General features: G+C 42.6%; 1 protein-coding gene across 2 annotated transcripts; it reads left to right on the plus strand.

Annotated features, from left to right (window-relative positions):
* Nucleotides 1-813: 813 nt before the first annotated feature.
* On the plus strand, nt 814-22,635 carry ranbp9 (RAN binding protein 9). Of its 2 annotated transcripts, none has more exons than XM_084368809.1 (14): nt 814-1,472; nt 5,116-5,227; nt 6,754-6,806; nt 8,949-9,116; nt 10,820-10,842; nt 13,743-13,927; nt 15,316-15,428; nt 15,536-15,644; nt 16,057-16,211; nt 16,527-16,680; nt 16,871-16,989; nt 17,308-17,459; nt 18,137-18,248; nt 18,366-22,635. In XM_084368809.1, the coding sequence occupies exons 1-14, from the start codon at nt 1,256-1,258 to the stop codon at nt 18,494-18,496; spliced, it is 1,803 nt and encodes a 600-aa protein (XP_084224935.1). In that variant the 5' UTR covers nt 814-1,255; the 3' UTR covers nt 18,497-22,635. The 2 variants fall into 2 exon arrangements, with proteins under 2 accessions (XP_084224935.1, XP_084224934.1); XM_084368808.1 differs by having other exon boundaries at nt 815-1,472; nt 16,868-16,989.
* The last annotated feature ends 661 nt before the right edge of the window (nt 22,636-23,296 follow it).

The raw sequence follows: 23,296 nt of genomic DNA on the forward strand, positions 1-23,296 counted from the left end.
AATTTCTTATTGGAAGTTCCTATTAGAATCCTACAGGACTTTTTGACTAGGGGAGAATAAATGACACTGTCATTATATTAAAAAAATATTATTATAACAGTAATACTGATGACTCACTGTGTCGACCTTGTAAACCTCCTGATGAGTTAGTTCTGGTCCTTCTTTAGCCTCATAATCGCTCTGCTGTACATGTACAGAGTGAGTAATAATAATAATAATAATAATAATAATAATAATAATAATAATAATAATAATAATAGTTGTTGTTGTTGTTGTTGTCACAGGATACAGGACTGTTTTTAGCCCCACAGTCTTGCTGCTGTACATGTAAAGAGTAAGCTATAATAATAATAATAATAATAATAATAACAGTTATAATAATACTAATAATAATAATAGTAGTTGTTGTTGTTGTTGTTGTTGTTGTTGTTGTTGTTGTTGTCACTGGACACAGGACTGTTTTTAGCCCCACAGTCTTGCTGCTGTACATGTACATAATAATAATAATAAAAATAATAGTTATAATAATACTACTGATAATAATAATTGTTGTTGTTGTTGTTGTTGTTGTTGTTGTTGCTGTCACAGGACACAGGACTGTTTTTAGCCCCACAGTCTTGCTGCTGTACATGTAAAGAGTGAGTTATAATAACAACAATAATAATAATAATAATAATAATAATAATAATAATAATAATAGTTGTTGTTGTTGTTGTTGTTGTTGTTGTTGTCACTGGGCTGTACATTCACTCCTCATCCTGTATGTATTTCACATTCCCATAGGAAGTGAGTGGGGTTGCTCTCGGCCAATCAGATTTGCGGATAACGCTCCGACAACAAACAAAAGATCGAGGCTAGCTGAGCTCATTAGACTTTGTCGATCCGTCTAGCCTAACGTTAGTTGTCACTCTGCTCTCAGCAACGACCTTCTCCTCTGTCGTTTAATCACTTTTCTGCCGACGCTGCGCGGCAGACAGTCTTCTCCTGGTGTCTCTATCCGTGGCTTTTGTGTCAGCTAATGTCAACCTGAGCCATTTCAGCGATCGCTTCGCCTTTGCTGGCCAAGCTAAACGCGCTAGCCAGGTTAGCTTCTCGGCTAACCAGCTCTGGCTGCCTCTCAACGACCAGCGAAGCCAGTTAGCCTAGCCTGCTAGCTAGCTTTGCTAAACCTCCCTTTAAAAACTTGACACTGACTGACACAAGTGGCTCTGGCTTGTTGCTGACAAGCCAATTTACTAAAACTCGTGTCGTAGCCATGTCTGGACAGTCGTCGGGCTGTGGGTTTCTGATGTCGGTTGTTGTCCACGGAGACTCTGTTTTGAACGAGCAGGAAAAGGAGCTCAACCAGCGACTCCGACGGCTCTATCCAGCCGTTAATGAAAATGAGACTCCGCTTCCTCGCTCCTGGAGCCCGAAGGACAAGTTCAGCTACATCGGGCTCTCTCAGAACAATCTCCGTGTACATTATAAAGGTATGACACCTCAACACACTCGAGTTTTGCACTTTATTGCCCAATGCTAACGCCAACTTTGCTAACGTTAGCATAGCTCGACGGTTAGCGGATCAAAGCCAGCTGCCGTTGTGGCTAAAAACAAAGTAGGCTAGGCTAGTAGCTTCATCAACAACAAGGCAGAGGACATCTTGCAACCCGACCAGCTGGCGAGGTGTAACCACAGCCAAAATTGACCTACTAGCTCGTTAGCTTCCTTTGCTACCCTGTTAACCAGTTTGTCAGCTTCGTGAGGTGTCACCAGGAGAACAATCTGTCAAGCTATCTATTGAAATATGACAAATAACATGTAAATGGGGAATCATCCTTAGACAAAGTGCTCAAAAGGCTGCTTAGGCTCGATGTGAGTCACATATCCAAACCGTTTAACGTTAGTCAAAATGGACAAGGGCTGGACAGCTCTCCTGGTCGGCTCATGTAGCATTATTAGGTAATTAAATGAAATACACAGCGTCGAGTATCATGATTAGCTTAATCTGCTCAGACCAACTGACAGGCGTCCAGTCCAGCAGTTATTGATGACAGGCTGGGTTTAGCTAGTTCATTGCTGTGGAGGGTTTTGGTATCAAGTGTCTCGTCTGACATTCAGGTTGACTAGTTGCTTAGCAAAGCTATCAAGAGGATATTTGGTGCAGGCCTACAAGAAAAGGCTAGATACAAAAAAAAAAAAAAGGTGTAACTGTGCTTCCTGGGTGTGTTCTACTATTCTGGGTCTGACCGGCCCTCTCTACACACACTCTTCCTTGTTACAACGAGAATGTTCTGTCTTTGTTTCAAAGATTCACCTGAACCTCTTACAGCAGGTGTTACTGCCGACTGTGTGTGACTTACACCTGCAGACACTGTAAAGTTTAAATGAAAACATCCATGGAGCGAAAAGCAGATCACCACTTTAAACATGCACAGCAAGGCTAAACTGGACATGTTAGGCCATCTGTGTGTTAACTAGGCTATACTGTGTTTGTGTTACTGTGTTTATACTATGCATCTGATGGATCTGAATCATAACAACTTCAACTGAAAATAGAGAAAACAACATTGTGTTGTCTTGGCCTCATCTGTCATCATATCATTAAATGCCTTGTCATATACACACTTAACAGGATCTACCATAACCTGCAAAAAAACTAAATGTAACCTGAGTTTGATTACCAAGGCCTGTTAAAATGTGTAAATAAAACCTTAAGGCTTACAGCGGATTGTCCAATTCATCTTCATCTATTTTGATTATCCATTAATCACTTCAATAAAATAATAAAACAGTAACTTTGCGTTAAACGAGACAAAACAAGACATTTGAATATGTTCAGTTCAGAGACAGACTGCTGGATTTTTGCAGCTGATGCCAAAACACATATTCGGTAGTAAAATTTCCAAATATTGATTTATCAGCCGATATTGTTTTATTGACAGTTTATGCACATAAACACACATTTCTGCAATGATCCCATAAATGTGGTTATCAAACACGTGTGACAAAGATGTACATGTAAAGAAGACCAGATATTTTACAGTTTAATGATAAACTTATAACCTTATATGAATATGAATTGTACTGGACTGAGTATTCAATATCATTGATTGATTAGTTGATACAATATTAATCGTCAGCAATTTTGGTTATCAGTTAATCATTCAAGTCTTTATTTTTTAAAAATGCAAAGATTGGCTGGTTCCAGCTTCTAAAAGATTTTCTGTTAAAGTTGAAAGTCTGTAGGTTTCCCACTATGAGCTGCACAGAGGACATTTTAAGATGTTTCCTTGGACTTTGGGTTTATAAAGGGCATTTGTCACTATTTTATGACATATTAAAGACTCAATTATGCATTTAAAAACAATCAACTGATAAAAATAGTAGTTTTGACGACAGGCTCTGTGGGTGATGTATTTCTTGTGCTTTCTTCGCCTGAATGGTGTTTTCATGTGTCAACCATTTTGTCACAGATGTAAAATGGAGGTTAAAATATTTATTTTAGTGTCTACAGCGGTTCATTTTCCAGATTTGAAGCGATCCTAGGTATTCTTGAGCAATATCATGCAGAGCTCTAATTAAACCGGCTCCTCTGCGCAGACTTTCAGGTGAGATGATCAACAATTTGAGGAAAATGTCTGGCTGTGATTTAATTTCTTTATAAATATTGCACTTGAGATTTAAATTCTGGTTACATTTTGCAGTTGTGGATTCAGGCCTGTATTGGTGTGTGCATGGTATTAAATAAGGTTTGTTTTACATCTGGGATTTAATGACAAACTTATCTTGTTTCTACATAAAAACGATTAGATAATCTGATGCAGTTACTCCTCGTTGATTAAGTCCCACGGGCTCCTTTTTCCTCAAAAGCAACTTCTCAGTAAACATAGTTTGTTTTCTACAGAAATGCTGACTGATGTAGCTTACGTCTTGTTAGACAGTATATCAGTGATATACTTACATTACTCAGTATTTCCATAGACAGTTATGATACTCAGAACTTTATGCTGCATCTGCAGGATATCTGACTCATAGTGAAGCTGCTGACAGCCGTCCACGGTGGCTGTTTAAGCTAACGTTAGCTCTGCAGGAAGGGTTGGCAATATGGCCCTGAAAATAATGTCACATCACAAGAGTATTTTTAACAATATTCTTTAGGATATGACAGAAAATGCTCAAAACTGTCTTTGGTTTAATATAACTTCATCTCATCATCTGTAACCAAACCACTGCTGCAATCGCTCCTCCACCGTGGGACTGGTCCCAGTGTTACTGGTGCTTTCAGCCGTGCCTGTTCTTGCGTAACATTATGATGTTATGATGTCATTATGTCAACAAGTTAGAATATTGCCATTATCATGATATACGCTGTTTTTTCTTTCCCATTACAAATTATATGAACATTGTTTTGAGCAATATGATATGGCAGTTTCCCAGTAGGTCGATTCAGAGGATTTAATTAAGTGTATAATCTTATAACCGCTGACACATCTTGTGCTCAAGGGTGCTCGTAAAGATGTCGTCAAGTAAAACGGCATCATATGTTTTGGGATCGCTGAGCCAACGTACTCATATAATGCTATTTCTTTTCTTTTTCTTCACTTTAAATCAAGAACATCCCCACATTATATTTCACCTCAACACTCTGGTTCATGTTGAAATGTGTCAAGTCTGGAACGTAAACTTACAACTTACTATATTTACCAGAATAAACATTGGGACAGTGACTAATTTGCCTTCAGGCGCTGCGACATGCGAGAGTAACTTTGACATCATCTGCTCAGAGTGTGAGGAAATAACTGACTTTATATTCAGTGTTCCCTTTTGGGTTAAAACCTCAAACACAAGGCAAGAAGTGGAGAACATAAGAAACCCAAAAAGACTTGACTCACTCAGAAAACCGCTGGCGAGGCCTCAGCTTCTTAAACAAACTGTCAACATTGATTGTCGGGGTTGTGAGTTGATTCCTCTCCACAGTCACTCGTGTTTAAAGTCTTCACACACTCCTGCACTGTGCGAAGACTTGTAGTGAATCAAAATGGATGACGAGACACAAAATCAAAGTTGGTCGTCATCAGCCTGATCCAGATATTCGTTCGTAATGATCACGTGTGTTTCATCCCTCACCTGAAGGTCACGGAAAAACCCCAAAAGATGCAGCGTCTGTACGGGCCACCCACCCCATCCCAGCAGCCTGTGGGGTCTACTACTTCGAGGTGAAGATCATCAGCAAAGGCCGAGACGGGTAAGAAACTAAACATTTCAGAAAAACCACATCACTTCATTTATGACACTTTTAGCTTAGCATCTTTGTTCAAGGGGTGGCAGTTCTCCAGGACTTAACCCCAAAGTAACATTTAGCATCCTGCATCCTCCTTTGTTGAGAGATGTTCTTAATGTTTGCTTTGTAGCTGCGATGTAAGTTTACAGTATGCATGTAATCTATGTTTTTATCTTGTTTTAACACTCTGGTTCTGAGATGAACAATATGCCAATGTAAGGATGTTAGCATGCTAATGTTAGCACTAATGATTGAACTGTTGAGCCGGACCCACAGCCTCACCAACAGGCCTGTGAGGTTTTCATGTATTCAACAGAAAACAAAATGGAGGGACGACTTCTCTACAGTTGTTTGATTTCAAATTGTGTTAATCCTATTCATTCACGGTGGAGAGTTACTAAAAGCTTAATTTGGTCACAATGAAAGCCTAAAAATATCAACTAGTCTAATCTGGATTTACATCTTCTGAAACCCTGCAGCACTGTGACCCTGGTTGTAGCTGGTCGTTGTTTAAGACATAAACTTACATAAGCATTTTAACCAAATCTGTGTAATAGTTTATATGAATTTGGTTGTGTTGATTGGGGTGAAAGGTCAAACTAAAGCAGTTCAGCTTTTCTCCTGGAGGAAGCTGTGATTTCTTCCTTTTTGTGGTCAGAAATCATCTAAAGAAAAGATGGTGGCTCACAGGAGATTAGTCGTGTTGTCTTGTTGTCGTTCTCTTCATACTTGAGATTCTTATAAAATGTCTTTCAGCTTGTTGCCTTATTGTGATGTTATCAATATCTAATCGAAACACAGGCACTCCTGTGAATGCAGATGAAGGCGATGCTTTGTTAACTCTGCAGGACATCATCATGTCAAGAGTATTCAAAACATGCCCTGTATAGCAAATGAGGTTTTTAGAAATTCAGATCAGCAGACTGAATAACACAGAAACATCTAATGAAGTGAAAGCCTGATTAAAATCTTCACAGGGGCAGAGGACAGTTTGTAATCCTAAATTGAGGCTTAAGTCATCTGAAGGGTTTAATTTTACAGCGTAGCAACACGAGTTCACTGGTTGTATTCACTCCTTGACCCAAGATGGCTGATGACCATGATTCTCCAAAACAATACCCTACATTTAATTGGCTTCTATCATGGTGCAGTGTCTGTTAGACTAAGCAAACAGGCTTCATAAATTATTTTATTCAAAATATTACAACATTCAGCCACACTAGTTGTGGTCGTGATGTCCACAGTTTAACCTGAAGATCACACACAACATGGCAGCTAACAAACTGTCCACCATGACAACATGCAGCTTCTGGGGCACCGAGTCTAGCATGAACAAACCGAAATGCTAATGTAGTATGCTAACCATAGCCCGCTAAAGATTACATAATCAGTCTTAGCACTTTGACATGCTAACTGTTAGCAGCACTAGTGACTGGATGTGCGCTGAGTATTATAACCTCACAGTCTCTTCTTCTTCTTCTTCTTCACAGGTACATGGGCATCGGCCTCTCAGCTCAGGGTGTAAACATGAACAGGCTCCCTGGTAAGTTGACACTGTGTGTGTTTGTCTCGTCTCAGTGTTCATTGCCGCTGCCTTTGGGTGTGGTGAGAAGAGTTTGTGTGTTTGCGTGTGTGTCTGTGTCTACTGTATATTATACCAGATGATCTTTCTGACTGCATTTGTGTGGGTGTCATTTTGTCTGTGAACCTATTGTCTGGTAGAGGCTGATTTTAGATGCCTGTGGTGTAGGTGTGACTGACTGATGGAGTATTCATTTCAATGAGTTATTTGTCAATTATCCGGCCCATATGCATGATTTATTGCTTGAGAGGCTGATATACAGGATTTCTGCATGTGTGATAAACATGGAGGAGCAAGAAAAAAGCTTGTGGCGTTTCTTCAGTGAAGGTTTCCCTTCTCCTTCCACATACACTGGAGGAAAAACAAAACATTGTACATTCCTGATGCAGCCAAATGACTGTTTTGAACGACCAGTGTGGGAAAATTAACTTTCCTGATATATTCACCTGAGAAAAAAAATGTGGAAAGAAGTATTGAGATGGATGACTAACTAAAGTGCAGTCTGTTAGTCAGGACACAAAGATTTCTGCTGCTGCTGCTGCTTGTTGTCTTTGCCATGACATGGTACCATTAAGACGGCGCTGGTCGATGTGAAGCTCAGCGCTGCACAGAGGTTATCAGGCCAAACAGGACACCCCTCCACCAGTCTGCACGAAGAGACTGGAGCTGCCGGGTGTGTCCACTCAAAGATAACGGGAGGCCCCGCTCAAACTGCAGAGTCCCAGCTGATGGATAGATGCAAATGAAAATTCACTAATTGCGAGGAACTGATGCCAAACGGCTTCAGAGTTGAGTGCTCTCCTCCAGTGATGAATGTGGCAGGATTACCTCTGCAGCTCAGCAGTAACTCAGAGGATCCCTCCACTTGGTTTCTAATGTTAAAACAGCCCTGAGGCCGTCAGAGCCGCAGCAGAGGCTGCTGCTTCCTCCCCTCTCCCTGACAAATAATGCTCAAACAAATGCTCCCTGCACAAACACATGAAATTACTTGTGTGATTTGATTCTCTTAATATTTTACATCACTAATACGTTGGAGCTACTAACACCCACATTTCCAACTTACTTAGTGTTCAAGTCCTGCCTTTGGCTTTGACTTCTATTCTTCTCTGTTTTCAGAAGCATAGCTTTGTTCAAGGTCTCCAATTTATGATTATTTTCATTGTGGATTAATCCGAAGATTATTTTCCTGATTAACAGATTAGTTATTTAGTGACCAACCCAAAGATATTGAGTTTCTGTAACAGAGTAGTGAAACACCAGAAAATAGTCACATGTAAGTAGATCGAGCTAGTGATGTTTGACTTTGTTATTAAAAACACACTCATACCGATGAATCCATTATCAAAGTAGTTGGCTATTAATTTAATTGATTAAATTAAACAGTGCAGCCCTGTCGAGGGGGATATCTCCATTTCTTGGGGAAAACGGATGAGACCTGTGACTCTTGTCACACTGAAAACAACAAGCTGTCCCAGTGATTTCAGAGGTTCAACCCCCATAGAGCTCATCAGCAGTCAGTCATCTGTTCTGCTGCGCTGCCTTGCTCAAGGTGTTGAACCCCTTTCAGGTGTCTGCTTCACAGCCCTCTTGAGTGACTGCCGCTTGTTGCAGGTCTCCATTACTAAACACACCAGTATTTACTGAAGGTTTAAAATAATGACAGAGCAGTTTTATTTCTCACCTGGCTGAGTTTAAGTTTTAAAAGCCAAAGTTTTATTTCAGACTCTGATCGTAACAGGAACAAGCGGTCGATAACTGTGTTGCGCAGTAATAAGCAGCGAGACTGACGGCACACATCAGATGTTTTGGTTAGCGAGACGTGATTTATGGTTGACATTTGTCTTGAGGACACAGCGCAGGCTAGCTGACACATTCACACCACATTTCAATGGTGTTGCCGAGGGCTTCGTTGCAGCCATAAATTCCTCCTCTGGTGACGACCTTCTGGTGTCGTCTCTGTCTTATCAGTCACAAATAAATGAAGTCTAGAAAACACTAGATGGAAAAAATACTGTGTGTGTGTGTGTGTTGTAATAATCTAAGAGTGAGCCATCTGTTGTGTTATTACACCTTTAAACCTTTCTGACACGTCCCATCCCTCAGGTTGGGACAAGCACTCATACGGTTACCATGGAGACGACGGCCACTCCTTCTGCTCGTCCGGCACCGGGCAACCCTACGGACCCACGTTTACAACAGGCGACGTGATTGGCTGCTGCGTCAACCTCATCAACAACACCTGCTTCTACACAAAGAACGGCCACAGCCTAGGTAACGATCTCAGAACACAAAGCCAGGACGTAACGGTTTATATTGTTCGGGCCTGTAATCAACCTACTGAAAAGCCAGTGTTTGTTCCTGTTTAACGGTTAAACTGAAAAAGAGGTTGTGGTTGCTAGTCGGACGTAATGTGAATATTAACTGCTGCTCCTTTAACACCATATGCACTTGAGCTAATGGCTTACATTCTGGGAGACACTGCCATTTCTACAGCTTCTCAAACTGTCTTCTCCCGGGGCCATTTTGGAGGAAGCAGCTTCTACAGTCATACCTAATTGTTCTGTTTGAGTGACAGCTTACATTTTTATTTGTCAAATTATTTGGCGTAAGTGTGGCTCATCTATATTGTCAGGAAATTACTTTGAAATACATGAAATATCATAAAAATGCCAAAATACACTGGAGTGGGGCCTTGAATGCATTAATAAGAAGGGAGCTAACTGGTGAAATCATACATTATATAATATAAGTAACTTTTAATGTCCAACTGAAAATGAATTTGAATTTTACCAAAAGATTAGTATAGTTTCATGACGGCGCCCCCTATTTCTGCACTACTTTCACTGGAGTACCATTCAGCCTCGGTCTGCAGGGTGGAGCGCTCGAGGTGCACATTTCAGGCAGTGATGCTTTACATTTTTTGATGACTACCTCTTGTTCCTTATTGGCTGAGGAGCACTCAATCATTGGAAGAGACCAATAGTGTGCAGAGCACCAGAACCCTCCCTAGTAGTTACATCCACCAATCAAATTCTGCATTAAGCCTTAAAGTCAGGAAGTAAACTTAGCTGTAAATATCACTTTGGTCCATTTACATGTTGCAGCTCAACCCCACTAACGAGACACAGTCTGCCGCTGTGTTTTTAGCTGCAGTAGAAGGTTGTGTACCGTTTCCTCTCGCTTCCTGCCGACAGTCTGCAGGCTGCTGTCAGTCAAACACCGGCGCTTCCCCGCAGCTGTCTGAAACAAAAAGGAACATTTCCCCAAAAGCCTTAAAGAAATGTTGACATTATTCTTGAGTGCAAAAGAGGGAAGACTAATGTGACATCAGTTAGACTTGTATGTAGTACTTGTCAGGGTGCTTCAGAAGGTGCCCCACTTAAAGCAATACGGGCAGTCTAGACCGAAAAGGATTCGGGGTCCCTCATGCTCACGGGAAACCAGGTTGTCTGGAGAGATGAAGTTGGCTCAGGAAATCAGATAATTTGTTTACATGCACTGAAGTAACCTGGATACTGGTTAACCCACATTTACATGGAGCTCGTCAGTCGTCACATTTCCTCCCAACTGCCGGCAGTATTGTTTTACTGGCTGTTCAATTGTATTTTGGATGTCACAAAAGCTACTGTTGAACAGTAGAAGCTGATGTATTTATGCAATGTAGTTTTAGTCTTATTATTTTGATAACTTTGTTTAGTCTCCATGTTTTGTTTCATTCCTCTACACTGTAAAATTCAACCTTTTACCTTGTAGCTGCTGCTACAGCGGCACTCTGCCTCTCCTGGTAAATCAATCCATCTGAACCAGGTTTATCTGACCCAGATAAAAGACTGTTAAGAAATCAGGTTACTGCAGAAAGGTGATAGTATCCAGATTACCTCAGTACCTGTAAACACACTCCTGGCCTCCTGATGAGCGCAGACACAGAAATGACTGTTGTGCTTCATGCTGACATTTTGTCTCTTCCTCTGCAGGTATTGCCTTCACAGACCTACCAGTAAGTACCACATTTTGTTCACGCCTGTGTTGTAACAGAATCCTTCTTGTTTCCATGATTAATCAGTGCTGTAGGACAAGAGGGTATTTATAGAAATGAAATGTTTCATTCAGACGGTCCACTGTAGTCGAAATGTTTACACTTTGTAAAATGGATTGGAGGCTGGAAAACTTGGGATCTTCAAAAGCCCTTTTTCTTCATCACTTCTAATCTGATTAGAGTGTTTAAGTTTATCGTTGTTTTAATTTTGAAATTAGTTTTTAAATTAAATTTCCTCTGTTGTGCTGGAAGCCAGTCGTCAGCTTATGTTAGCGGACTCCTTTTCTTTTTTATACTGACGTTGGCCACTGTTGCTCTCTGTTAGAGGACTGAAGAGAGGCACTGAGACGATGTGCATTAAGTCACATCCTTTGGACTGTCCTGAGAATAATAAACTCACGCGTTGTCCTGTGCTGTTGGTAGCTGCGACTCTGTGGAAAACAGAAAGCGATCCAGTTTTCTTTGCAACAGTAGTACCACTTGGAAACGCTAGTGGGGAAAGTTTTCTGTTTCCACTTTAGATAAAACTCAAACTACTGTTTGTATCTGAACAGAACGCCACTTGTTTTGCGAGCCTCACTCCCGTCGGCTCCCCGTGCTTCATTATGTGACGACTCCCACAACAAACGGACATTAACTCTAATGGGATTCATGAATGTATTCGCTGCGTCGAGATGTGAGCGAGACACTTGTTTTTAAGGGCTTTTTTTCTCCGCTTCTTGCTTGGTTACAAATTAAATCGAGGCTGGCTGTTTTTCGTGGGAGAAGAAAATAAGAGTCTTAGCCACAACAATAATCCATTGAGCAGCAAAACGGGCTTGGCTGTGAGCCAGACATTCATGTTCCTCCAGAGTTGAGCGGTGAAGTGCGTCACCTCGGCACAGCTGACCTCTGTGGTTATTGGACCATGACAAAAGGCAACTCTAGGAGACACACGCACCTATTGTACCACTGTTGTTATGGGGATTTAAATCGATTTATATTATTCCCTAACCCTGAAGCTTCTCCTAACTTGGATAAAAGGTTACTGATACGTCAAGGTGTCCTAAAATCTAAGACTAGACCTAACTCTGATCGAACCCTACTGGATCATTGTGTCCTGGAAGTATCACTAAAAGTTTAAAACATTTTTAAATCTCACAATCTCTCTCACACACAGTCATCACACAACGCAACACCTCTCGTCAGTCACCACCTCCTGTGATCAAATCAGGGCTGTGATTAGATTGGTAGGCTGGTGGAACAATGTGCACATATGAGCTTCCTCACCTCAGATTTCTGTTTATCTTGTCATTCTGTCATCACAGATTTCATCAGGGACTTGAAAAAGCAGAATGGCTGTTCCTAGGAACAAGCCATTGACTCGTGCTTAACCCTTAGGCATTGGCATGCAGCATGTCAACAGCTCGCATTGTAACATAGCACAGAGATGCTTCACCGCGTCACACCCCAGCTGTTACAGCTTCATGTCCAGTTCGTAGCTGTCTGCGTGCCCATCAGACCACATTTGAACTAGTCCTTAATGATGAGGAAGCAGATCATTAATTTAATATTTCAGTAATGCCTCTAAACTCAGTGTAGGTGTCCCTTTTTGTCCCACTGCCCAGATTGGAAAGTTTGGAGTTGGTGTCAGGTCTTTGTTCTGTTGTGGTGTCGTCAGCCGGCTGCTGTTCAGCTGAGCTTTGTTTTGCATGTTGTCAGACGCTGCCTGTAACCTTTTTAAAGGTTTTCCTGACAAAATGTTATGAAAAGACCAAAATCAACAATAAATGTAGGAATGTGACAAAATAAGTTTTTATCACAGATTGCAATAAAAAGCATTCGAGGAAAATTCTGACTGAAAGCTCAACTTCAACCCCCAAAAAACCAACTAGGTTTGATTTGAGCTTTAAATATCGAATATCGTGATATTTGCTGTTTAGGTGATATTTTTCACAATATCGAATATGGAACAGCTGAGTGATTGTTCACCTGAGACAAACTGCTTTCTGTATTTTAATTTATCACAGCGTTATGTCTCACCTGACTGGACCTCTACAGTTTAGAGGGAAGACCAGCTGCTCTCAGTATATTACACTGTTCCACTTCCTATATATCTGATTCAGAGTTTTTTTTGTCATTTTAAAAGTGTTGTATGAGTTGCTGCAAAGGGAGAAGTAAAGAAGTGATCAGCTTAAGACAAAATCATTATTTTTATATTGTAAGAACAAGAGATAACAGATAATTGTGTCAGGACATTTTCATATGTTCACGTGCCTGATTAATTGCATCCTACAAACAATTATTGTGTTGGTGCAGCCTGATATACCTTCGTCTTCTGTGCCACAGAGCTCAACTGCTGCCCAGAAACTATTAAAGACATATTAATGAGCCACTCTGTTGCACTGGAAGTTGTTTCATCACCATGAACACAAACACCATGAAGTTTACTTTGACTCAGTCCACAAACTGTATGAGAGTCGAGTGCAGGTCAGAAATTAATGCAGAGAATCAGAAATCTCAGCACCTGGCAGTACACCCACTGCGTCAGTGGTTCTTAACAATGAAGCAGGACATTGGTCCGCTTGATAGATGTATTATGGTCCCTCTGTGCATATAAATCGTACGTACGACCCCTTTAAGGTCTGAGGAGTTTAAACCCTGTTGGCCTGCTACAGCACTTTGATTGAAGGATCTTTTTCCAGCTAGTAAAATCAAGTTTTAAGTGGTAATTGTAGACAAAAGCTTATTTCCTGAGATTTTCTGTTTTCCTGTTTTTCCTCTCATTGTTTCCTGTTTTGATTTATTGTCCAGATTAGATTCCCAGACTCCCTTTGCTCTATCATCCTAATTCATTATTCTCTCATCTCTCTCTACTGCAGCCTAACTTGTACCCGACCGTGGGCCTTCAGACTCCAGGGGAAGTGGTGGACGCAAACTTCGGCCAGCACCCCTTCGTGTTCGACATTGAGGACTACATGCGTGAGTGGAGGACAAAGATCCAGGCCCAGATCGACCGCTTCCCCATCGGAGAGCGCGAGGGCGAGTGGCAGTCCATGATCCAGAAGTAAGTTCACCGTGGAGTAATGGGGTTTGGATGAGAATACGAGCAACGGTGGCAACTGCTGCTGACATGCTTACTGACTCCTGACCCCATACTTGCGCTACAAATGTGAACGCGTAGAGATAATTTCTAAAGATGTGCACAACCAAAGCGCCAAACAGAGACAGGATACGGCTCGACTCCACCAGGAAAGAGACCAGCTCTGTTACCTGGTGTGTGCGACGATGTTTTGTTTTGTTGTTTTTCCTTGAGTTTTGTGCTTCTACTGTGGTTGATTAGGCTACATTGAGTAGTGTTGTTGTTTATTGTTAATATTTGCTTTGTTGTGCTGTAAATCCTGAGTCACCACACTGCATTTTTATTTGAAAATTGAGCGGGTACTCCACGCTGTCCCGCTGTCTGCCTTCCCGTCTGGCTCGATCTGCTCCGTGCAGATTGACGTGGCTGCGGCCAGCTTGTGTCAAAAATAGACTCGGCCGTACTCTCCGCAGAGCGGATGGCCGCTTCTGGGATGCTGCTGAAACTTGCCATGGCACATGAGCATTGTCTAGAATGGCTGCGATCTGCTCCAGCGACCGTGTCGTGGCTGTAATGCGGCAGAGGCTCTGGGCTCGTGCGCACGCAAACGTGTTGATTAAAAGCAAGTGAATTTACTTTTTATTATTCTAAGGTATGTCGAGGGTGAATTCAGCTTCAGGCTCAGTCTGAGATCATGTGATGTTTTGGATTTACTGGAGGCCTGTATCATTTTCATGTATATTTGGCTGTATTTGTTATATATATTAGTTGATGTTGATTTATTACAGTGTTGGAGTTTTCAGGATATCGTAGGTGACCGGAAATCACTGCCGACATGACAAACTTTAATCTCAATAAGGCCCAGATGGATCACTTCCCCGTCAGAGAGCAGGAGCTGGGATCCAGAAGTGAAAGCTGTGGGACTCGGTTTCTCTTCATGCCATGCCCTGATGGGATTAGCTCTCTGTTGCTATGATTACTTGTCCTGAATGGATTTAATCTCCATTTGATGGGGATTGGAGGGTGGAGGGTTGGGTGGAGTGGAGGGAGCCATAGACTTTATCCTGGAAAGTCGCCTCGCAGCCTGGGATTGAAAACAGGAAGTTTTTAAGCTCACGTCAGATTGGTGGATGAGAAGAGTTAATGTCTTTGTAGAGCAACAATGACATGATGACGAGTCGAGGAGAGCAGAGGCCTCCGATCACAAATCTCCTGCAAACATTGGATATTTAAAAGTGGCCGTGTGCGAATAATAAGCGGTCAAGAGGATTCATCCGTGAAAAACTTTAATGAAACGTGATTGATCAAAATGATTTCTCCTGCTGCTGTGTCTAATCCGTGTGTTTTGGTATTAATTGTCTGTTGTCTGTCAGGATGGTGGCCTCCTACCTGGTTCATCACAGCTATTGTGCTACAGCAGAAGCCTTTGCCAAATCCACAGACCAGGCCGTGCACGAGGAGCTGGCCTCCATCAAAAACCGACAGAGTGAGTCCTTCCGTGGTGGCGTCTTCCCAAATAATGCTCAGACTAACTTCAGTAACACTGAAAAACCCGGTCCAAGTGTCACCTGTTTGTTCACTGTTGGTCCGCAGAGATCCAGAAGCTGGTGTTGTCAGGTAGAATGGGCGAGGCCATCGAGACCACCCAGCAGCTCTACCCCAACCTCCTGGAGAGGAACCCAGACCTTCTCTTCATGCTCAAGTAAGACCTGCATTAAAAATGTTTTTATAACTAAGTGACTGAAGAAAATCCCACATTGGATGATTGAAAGCCTCTCATGTCTTGTGTTGTTGTTTGTTGCTTCTGTTAATGGACTCTTTTCATGTTTATGGCTTCATAATTTATTTTCCACTTAATTTGATTAATTTTCTGTGTTGTTTCTGTCATCTTGTCCTTTTTTGAACTGGCCTCTGCTCCTTTTATCTTAATAAATCTCCTTTTTATCCTGCCTTTCCTCCCTCTTCTGTTCTCTTCACGTCTTTGCTTGTTTCTCCTCCATCCATCGTTACTTTATTTTGTTTATTTCTTTCCTCTTTTCTTCCTGCCTTCTCCCTTTCATGCTCTTCCCTTCCTGCCTGTGTCCCTGTCCTCTCTCCCTCCCCTGCGTCCTCAGGGTGAGACAGTTCATAGAGATGGTGAATGGGACGGACAGTGAGGTGAGGTGTCTGGGAGGTCGCAGCCCAAAGTCTCAGGACAGTTACCCCGGCTCCCCTCGGCCCTTCAGCAGCCCCAGCCACAAAGCCAGCAGCTCCCAGCCCTACCTCCCAGGTACAGTCCAGCTGTGCTCTGCACGTTCACATCTGGAGAACACGCCAAGTTTCCTTTTTCAAGTGCGATGCAATCACACGAGTTGAAGTGAAGTCTGTTCAAGCAGCACTCAAACATCATTCAGTCCACGCTGAGTTTTAAGAGAGGCTGAAGTAAAAGATATTTTTAAAAAACCCATGTTAGATATTAAGTGCCTTCTTTTTAGAGGTTTACTGCCATTAAAACACTCTACACTCTAATTTTGATGTAAAAAAGCTATAACTTTACTTGTCAATGGTTAAAAAATGTCCTTCTTCCTCTCTGCTGTTGTTTTAGGGTTCGACAGCAACTGCTGTAATGGCGTGACGTCTAATAAGAGCCACAGCTCCTCCCCTCACAGTCACAAGCCCTGCCCCCCAGGCTCTGGCTCCACCCTCCCAGCATCTGACATTAGCCTCAACGGGAGCCGCAGCCAACAGCCCATAACCAGGTACTGCAGCATCAAAACACACTCTGGTGTCAGTAAGTCGTTTTATAAATGCCGTATTAAATCAGCTGTTCTCAGTGATTGTATCCTCCATCATGGTTGTAGACAGGGTTTCACAAGAGTTAAATTTCTACCTCCAGTGAGCTGTTAAACATGCCGCCTGTTTCCTTTTCTTCACGTCCTCTCTCAGTAGCGATGTGGATATGGAGGTTGACCACTTCACCAACGGGGTGACAGAATCGTCCTCCAACGGTTTCCTCAACGGCAGCTCCAAACACACCACCGAGCCCGAAGACTGTGATGCAGACATGGGTAGGTAGAGGTTTTAGTGACTTAAATAGAGCATTCATCAGCAACATACCCCCGGTGGCCATTTTTGCTGTTATGGCAGCTTCTTTATAATAACCTAGTTGGCTGTAATAATTCTGGGGTGAAGCGATGAACTGGTAAATGTTGTCCCCTGCCTCGTCTCTGTAAGACAAACAGTTTATTCTTCCTGTACACATTTTTTAGCGCTTATTATAATGTTGCCGTCACTGCAAGTCACTGGGTGAGTGCTCCAGCTAAATGCCTGTTGTTAATGTTCATAACATAACCATGCTGCATGTCAAACTGGCCGTGGCTCTGCAGAGGTGGAGTCAGCTCAGTCTAAGAGGCAGCTGTGTGGCGGGAGCCAGGCGGCCATTGAGAGGATGATCCATTTCGGCAGGGAGCTCCAGAGCATGAGCGAACACCTCCGCCGCGAGTGTGGCAAGAACTCAGCCAACAAGAAGATGCTCAAGGTAACAAGGAGATCTCTGAGCTTACTTTGTCCATGCAGTGTTGAGTATGATTTTAGTATAATAACCTGGTCAGATGTCGGTCAGTCCAGATGTTTTGGCCACTAGGGGGCAGAAGAAGGCACTAACAAGCTGACAAATGCACAATAGGATGTAATGTGTTGTCTGAGGTTCCTGAAAAGCATTTGTGGAGACTTGAAGTGCACCTCCTACGCTCACCTTATTCCCAGCCCTCTCGATAACTTGCTTGAATTATGGGCTGGACTTCTGGCAAGTCCAGTCACTGAACCAGAACTGGTGTTTTCCATAGCAACAGGACATCACTCCTCTTTCTAAAGCCCAGTCCAGATCAGAGATTCACATCAAGAGGAAACCATTTTAAACTTTGCAGGGAAAGTTTGGTGTGAACGTTTGAGATCAGCTGATTCAAGTTTTAACTTTGGTCTGAACAAAGCTTTAGAGCGTTTGGTACGGCGTATCATACATTCATGAAGACTTTATTGAGTGAACATTATTATTGCTCAGCCTACCTAGCTAACACAAGTGAGCTCTATTCCTTCAAGTGCGAAAGACTTCAACAAGACGGGACAATTTGAACCTGTGGTGACAGAGCAACTTAAAATGCAGCAGTGTGTCTGTTGTGTGATCAGTGTGGTGTTGTTGTTTGTCTCCTGCTGCAGGATGCATTCAGCCTGCTGGCCTACTCGGACCCCTGGAACAGCCCAGTCGGCTACCAGCTGGACGCCATTCAGAGAGAGCCGGTCTGCTCCACTCTCAACAGTGCAATATTAGGTAGGTCAACTGTCCACGGCTGCGGATGCTGTTCGACAGCCCAACAAGCCCCCCTCATCCCTCCTGTTCGTTGTCGTCTCCGGTCCTGACGGTGTTCTTCCTCCTTTTTCTCTCCAGAGACTCACAACCTGCCCAAGCAGCCCCCCCTGGCCCAGGCCGTGGGTCAGGCCGCCCAGTGCCTCGCCATCATGGCACGAACTGGCAGCGGCTCCTGCGCCTTTGCCTCTGTGGACGATTACCTGCACTAGCCCTGTACACAAACACACACACACACACACACACACACACACACACACACACACACACACACACACACACACTCTGACGACCTGTCCAGAAATGGCTCTTTCCACCTCCTGCATCAGTGTAGTCATATTAGCCGAGGAGACGCTCCTCCGCACGATAACAAGTAGTAGAAAGTTTAACCACCTCACTCGCTTCTTGTTCTGCTTTTATAGACCGGCACGAACATCGCCGAGGATCAGGAGTCGTTTCTGGGCAGATCGTTAGATTGCGAACACACAGCGCACACATTCATAACACACATTCATAACACAGACACACACCACCTCCCTTTCCATCGTAAATATGAAAATACGCCTCCACCTTGGTTGGCCTCGCAAACCCCCCACCTCCAGCCCCCTGAGGCTGCGTCTGCATCATTCTGACTGACAGCGGGGGACGCCAGCCAAGAGTAGCCGACTTGAAAATACTCGGAGAGCCGAACTCGTGTGGACTCGCTGCAGACACCCTGCCCCCGTATACGTGGGGGCCTCAAACCAGGGCGGTGATGGACAAATCCCCCTGGTCAAATATAAATGGAAAATAAGAAAATAAAAAAAACAACAAAAAAAGGATACAGACGAGTGACCGCCATGGCCGACCACCCTTTAACGTGGTCCCTGTAAACCTGGCTTACCGGGCAAACGCGCACACACATAACACACGCAAACAAGCGCACACGGAGGCTGATGCTGAAAACAGGATTGAGAAGTCCTTCTCCACCGAGGCTTGCTGAGCGCTCCAACTCCGGCCAACGCGAGGCTCCATTAGGGACGGCCCACCCCTGTTCACCCCCTGCACCGACTCCCCTCCCCCCACTCACTTCAGGACATCGGCGGAGATTTGTGTGACGCATGTGGACTCGGGACTTTCGAAGAAGCCAGAGAGAATTTACAGTCTCGACTCAACGTTCCCTGTTTTTAATCTTTTGTTTTGTTTCTCATGGGCGGAGCGGGGAGGGGTGGTTACCTGGCTTTGTTTTGTTTTTAGTTTTCCAGGTTTACAAGGCATGGTGCAGAGGATGGATTATTATTATTATTATTATTATTATTATTATTATTATTATTCTAATTATCATTATATTAATTATTGTTACTTGCATTCACAGTATATTTGTTGAGCGCCAGCAAGAGCAAGTTCCACCAACTTATTATAATAAAGGTCCCGATTCCACCGATTACCAGTGACGAGCGTGTGTACATGTTAACGTTTATATATGAATTTAACAAAATGGAATTATATCAATAGAGTGAGATATTTAGTTATCAAATGAAAGGAAATCTTTGGAAAAAAAAAAACAATCCTTTAATGCTTTGTACCGACACCAGTGACTCCTGGTTGTTCCTAGTCTGTACAAGTTTTTATGTTTCCTGTGTCGTAGCCTCCGGGGTTCCCACGCAGGTGGAAAGCTGATATTTGATCTTATCCAGGTCTGTTGGGAAAAACTGCTCTTAAGTCCTGAAACAGAGTTTTAGCACTTAAATGTCACGTTGTTTTACTGTCATAGCAGCCGAGCTAAATTTAGCCTTTAATAGGAAAAAACTTCAAACTCTTCTGGACAAAGTCTGGGACTTGTGAAACCCTGCGCAGGAACCCTGTGATGATCTCTGACTCCGTTTACTTGTTACCCCCCTGACCCCCAGCTGCACAGCAGGTTTGATGCAAACATTGTTGATCTTCATTTTCGTATCGATGTCTATGCTAATCCTTAACCCACAAAGAACTCAGGAGCCAAAATGTCCCTTTGTTCCTCCTCCTCGGTTTAGAATAGGAAGGTCCAACCGAGCAGCCGACCAACCCCGGGCCTCGATTACATGTGGACTCGCCCTTTTTTGTTTTTGTTCTTTGGTAGCAGCACAGCGACGGGCTTTTCAGACTTGAACTCGGAACAGAAAAACAAGCAACAGCAAAACTGAGCTGCGTTTAAAGTCAAACTGAATTTTGAATTCTTCTCACTATAAAGATAAAGATACTGCGGCTGTCAACATTTCGTTCTTCAAAACAGGATAAACATTGGACATGATTGTGGAAACTTCACGTCTCTGAGTGGACGTTTCTAACTTTTGACTGACAACTGTCAGCGTCTGGTGCGTTACTGAACGGAAAATAACAACACTATAGCGTTAAATCTCCTTAATGCGTTGTTTTATTTGTCCTTTTAGTGTTGATTATCAGCCTTTTACAACATTTGACTCGTTGTGCTTTTAAGTTTGTATTGGGAGTTATGCAGGAAAGGTTCCCAAACGTTCTGAAGCTGCGTCACCCCTTCAAAGTCCTATTATTATTTTCATGACAGCTTGTCGGCCAAGTCACCAGCTTAATTGTGTATGTTCGAATGTATAGTTTTAAAAAATGGTAATAAATCTGGAGGCAGTCCTCACGGTAGCTGACGTGTCTCTCTACACACTTTGGTAACCACTGAACAAAATCACGGCTAACGTCGGCCCTCGGCTGTTTAACTGCCTGCGTCGTTGTTACATGTACATGTTAAATGAAACAAACTGTAGCGACTTCAGTATTCAGGATCAAACTGTCAGACGCCCCTGGAGAACTGTAGCGTCGGTGTACGAGTACAAATCGAACACAGAAGATACAGAAATGGATTTATTGCGACGTAGAAATTAAAATTTCAGGTTGCTTTAATGTTGTGAAGTGAAAGTGAAATGTGTCACTTTGTTTTTATTTTCAGTTGTCTGATAATTAAAGGAACAGTTCACCCAAAAATGAAAATGAATTTGTTATCCACTCCCCACCAAAGTAGAGTCGGACCGATATTAAGAAGTTAAAAATTTGAATCTTGACATATCGGCTGATGTACTCAGCCAACACTTGTGATGTAACGGACGCAGGATAGTTTACGGTTTAACAAAAAAAACTTTTCTAAAGTGATGCCAGTGCACTGAAACAGTAACATTCACTGGGAATTTTGGTTGTTTAAAAGGATATTTTCTGAATTACAATCTCTCAAAAGGTAGATTTGATATTGGACTGGATACAGATATATCTGCACCCATAATATTAACCAACCGATAGATCGGTCAGGCTCTCATGGAAAGTCAGGTGAAGTTTCGTAGTCCACAAAACATTTCTGGAGCTTGGCCTGGCTCCATACAGCTCATCCGATGTGATCCAGGTCTCCGGAAGCCCGAGGTCCCTGATTGGTTTAAAAAGACATAATTTACACTCTTGTCAAGCTTGTTGACCCACTTCAGACGGTGTGCGCGAACACATTTAGCTTAGCAGTTACAGAGATTTCAGTTTAAGTGTGTTCTGTTTTTCCTTCAGTCAGCGTCGACTCCACGTTGCTCCCTCGTAACATTTTGCTTTCAAGTTATTTTTTTATTTCTAAAGCTGCTGTAGAAAAAGCATTCAGGTATGAAAAGCCCTAAAGTCCACGTGTCCACCTGCCCATGTCCACCCAGCATCCCTCAGAGGCGAGCGCCCTCTCCCCATGAGGCTTTTGTTGCCAGATCCTTCTCTGGCTTTCACGTTTCTTAGTGCTCAAAGCATCGACGAGAAAATAACACAAGAATAACAATAAAAAAAACATTTCAGTATTGTCAACTGCACTGTGGCTACCACATTTATAAAATAAAGAACCAAAAACTTTAGGACAACGACATCGCAGCTGTGTGTTTGAAGCCTGTGTTCGTGCTCGCCACTTGCAGAGAAACAGGAATGCAGAGGCTTTTTCGCTAGACACGACCTCCATCTTTTCCTCTTCTTTCCCCCCCCAGGGGTCCGGAGTTGACTTCTCTTCTCACGGTGGAACCGAGCTTTTCTGTACCTTGGTTTGTTTCTTCTTTTTCTTTTCGGATCGCAAGCAGTCACGGCATCGTTTAGCAAACTTCTTAGACAAAGTGTCTGTTGTCTCTTTCTGAGTAAGGTCTGAAACCTATGCATGCCATAGTAAAGTGGTGGTAAGATCAAGTTAGATGTCTCTTATTTTATTCTTTTTGTTTCTCCTTCTTTTAGCCAGTTCACGGTGTATAAGGAAGATGTCAACCAGTAAGTTGTCCACTGCTGACTGTGTGTCCATTTGGAGAAAAAAAAAAGTGCAATTTGTGTGAGGGTGAAAAGATTTATATTAAAAAATGACAAATGACGAAGGCACTTGTCTGGATGCTGCATGACGTCGGAGCTGAAGCCTCCAACCAGGTTTATTCTGCTTTTCAATGAATTCACAGACTCGGTGTCCAGCTGAGGCTGTAGAGTTCAGTTTAAAATGGCTTCTCTACAGATAACCTGTGAAGTGTTTTATTTCATCCTGAACAGACATTAATATGAAGCCTGACAGAAGAAGTCCACCTTCAGAAACGGTTATTGTTGTTTTGGTTCTGAGCCCTTTAAATAACTAACAGACGTCGCCAGGCTACATCTGAAAATACATTTAATAATTGAATCTTTCAGAGCCCAAAGTGATGATTTCAAATTAAAGCTTGGCTGATGAATTTAGGGCCAAAGTTGATGAGTTCAAAACATCTGACATCTTTTTAATAAAATGCATAAACTCGATACAAGATTTCCACTAAATTACAAACTAATTTGGACATTTTACAGTAAAATATAAGCTAGTGTCGTCTCTGGTGGACAAACTCTGAGATTGCGACAGTTTCTAAATATACTATAATAATAGTACTCAAATAATTTATAAGCTAATGTCAGCCTTTTTAGGGTTGTTTTTTGTCTAATAGTCCAGACACTAAAGGTTGTACAAGCTGCTTCTTTGGGCTTTTATTGTGAAATGTTCAATGTGAGTATGATCC

This window comes from Pagrus pagrus, assembly GCF_965226575.1.
Source record: "Pagrus pagrus genome assembly, chromosome: 12".
In the NCBI taxonomy this organism is placed as follows: Eukaryota; Metazoa; Chordata; class Actinopteri; order Spariformes; family Sparidae; genus Pagrus; species Pagrus pagrus.

What these genes read in the sequence shown, in the direction of transcription:
- ranbp9 (XM_084368808.1), top strand. Translation starts at nt 1,256, where the DNA reads ATGTCTGGACAGTCGTCGGGCTGTGGGTTTCTGATGTCGGTTGTTGTC. An exon ending in ATCAGCAAAGGCCGAGACGG is followed by an intron (nt 5,228 to 6,753) that starts GTAAGAAACTAA and finishes TCTTCTTCACAG; the next exon opens with GTACATGGGCATCGGCCTCT. An exon ending in TCTCAACAGTGCAATATTAG is followed by an intron (nt 18,249 to 18,365) that starts GTAGGTCAACTG and finishes TTTTCTCTCCAG; the next exon opens with AGACTCACAACCTGCCCAAG.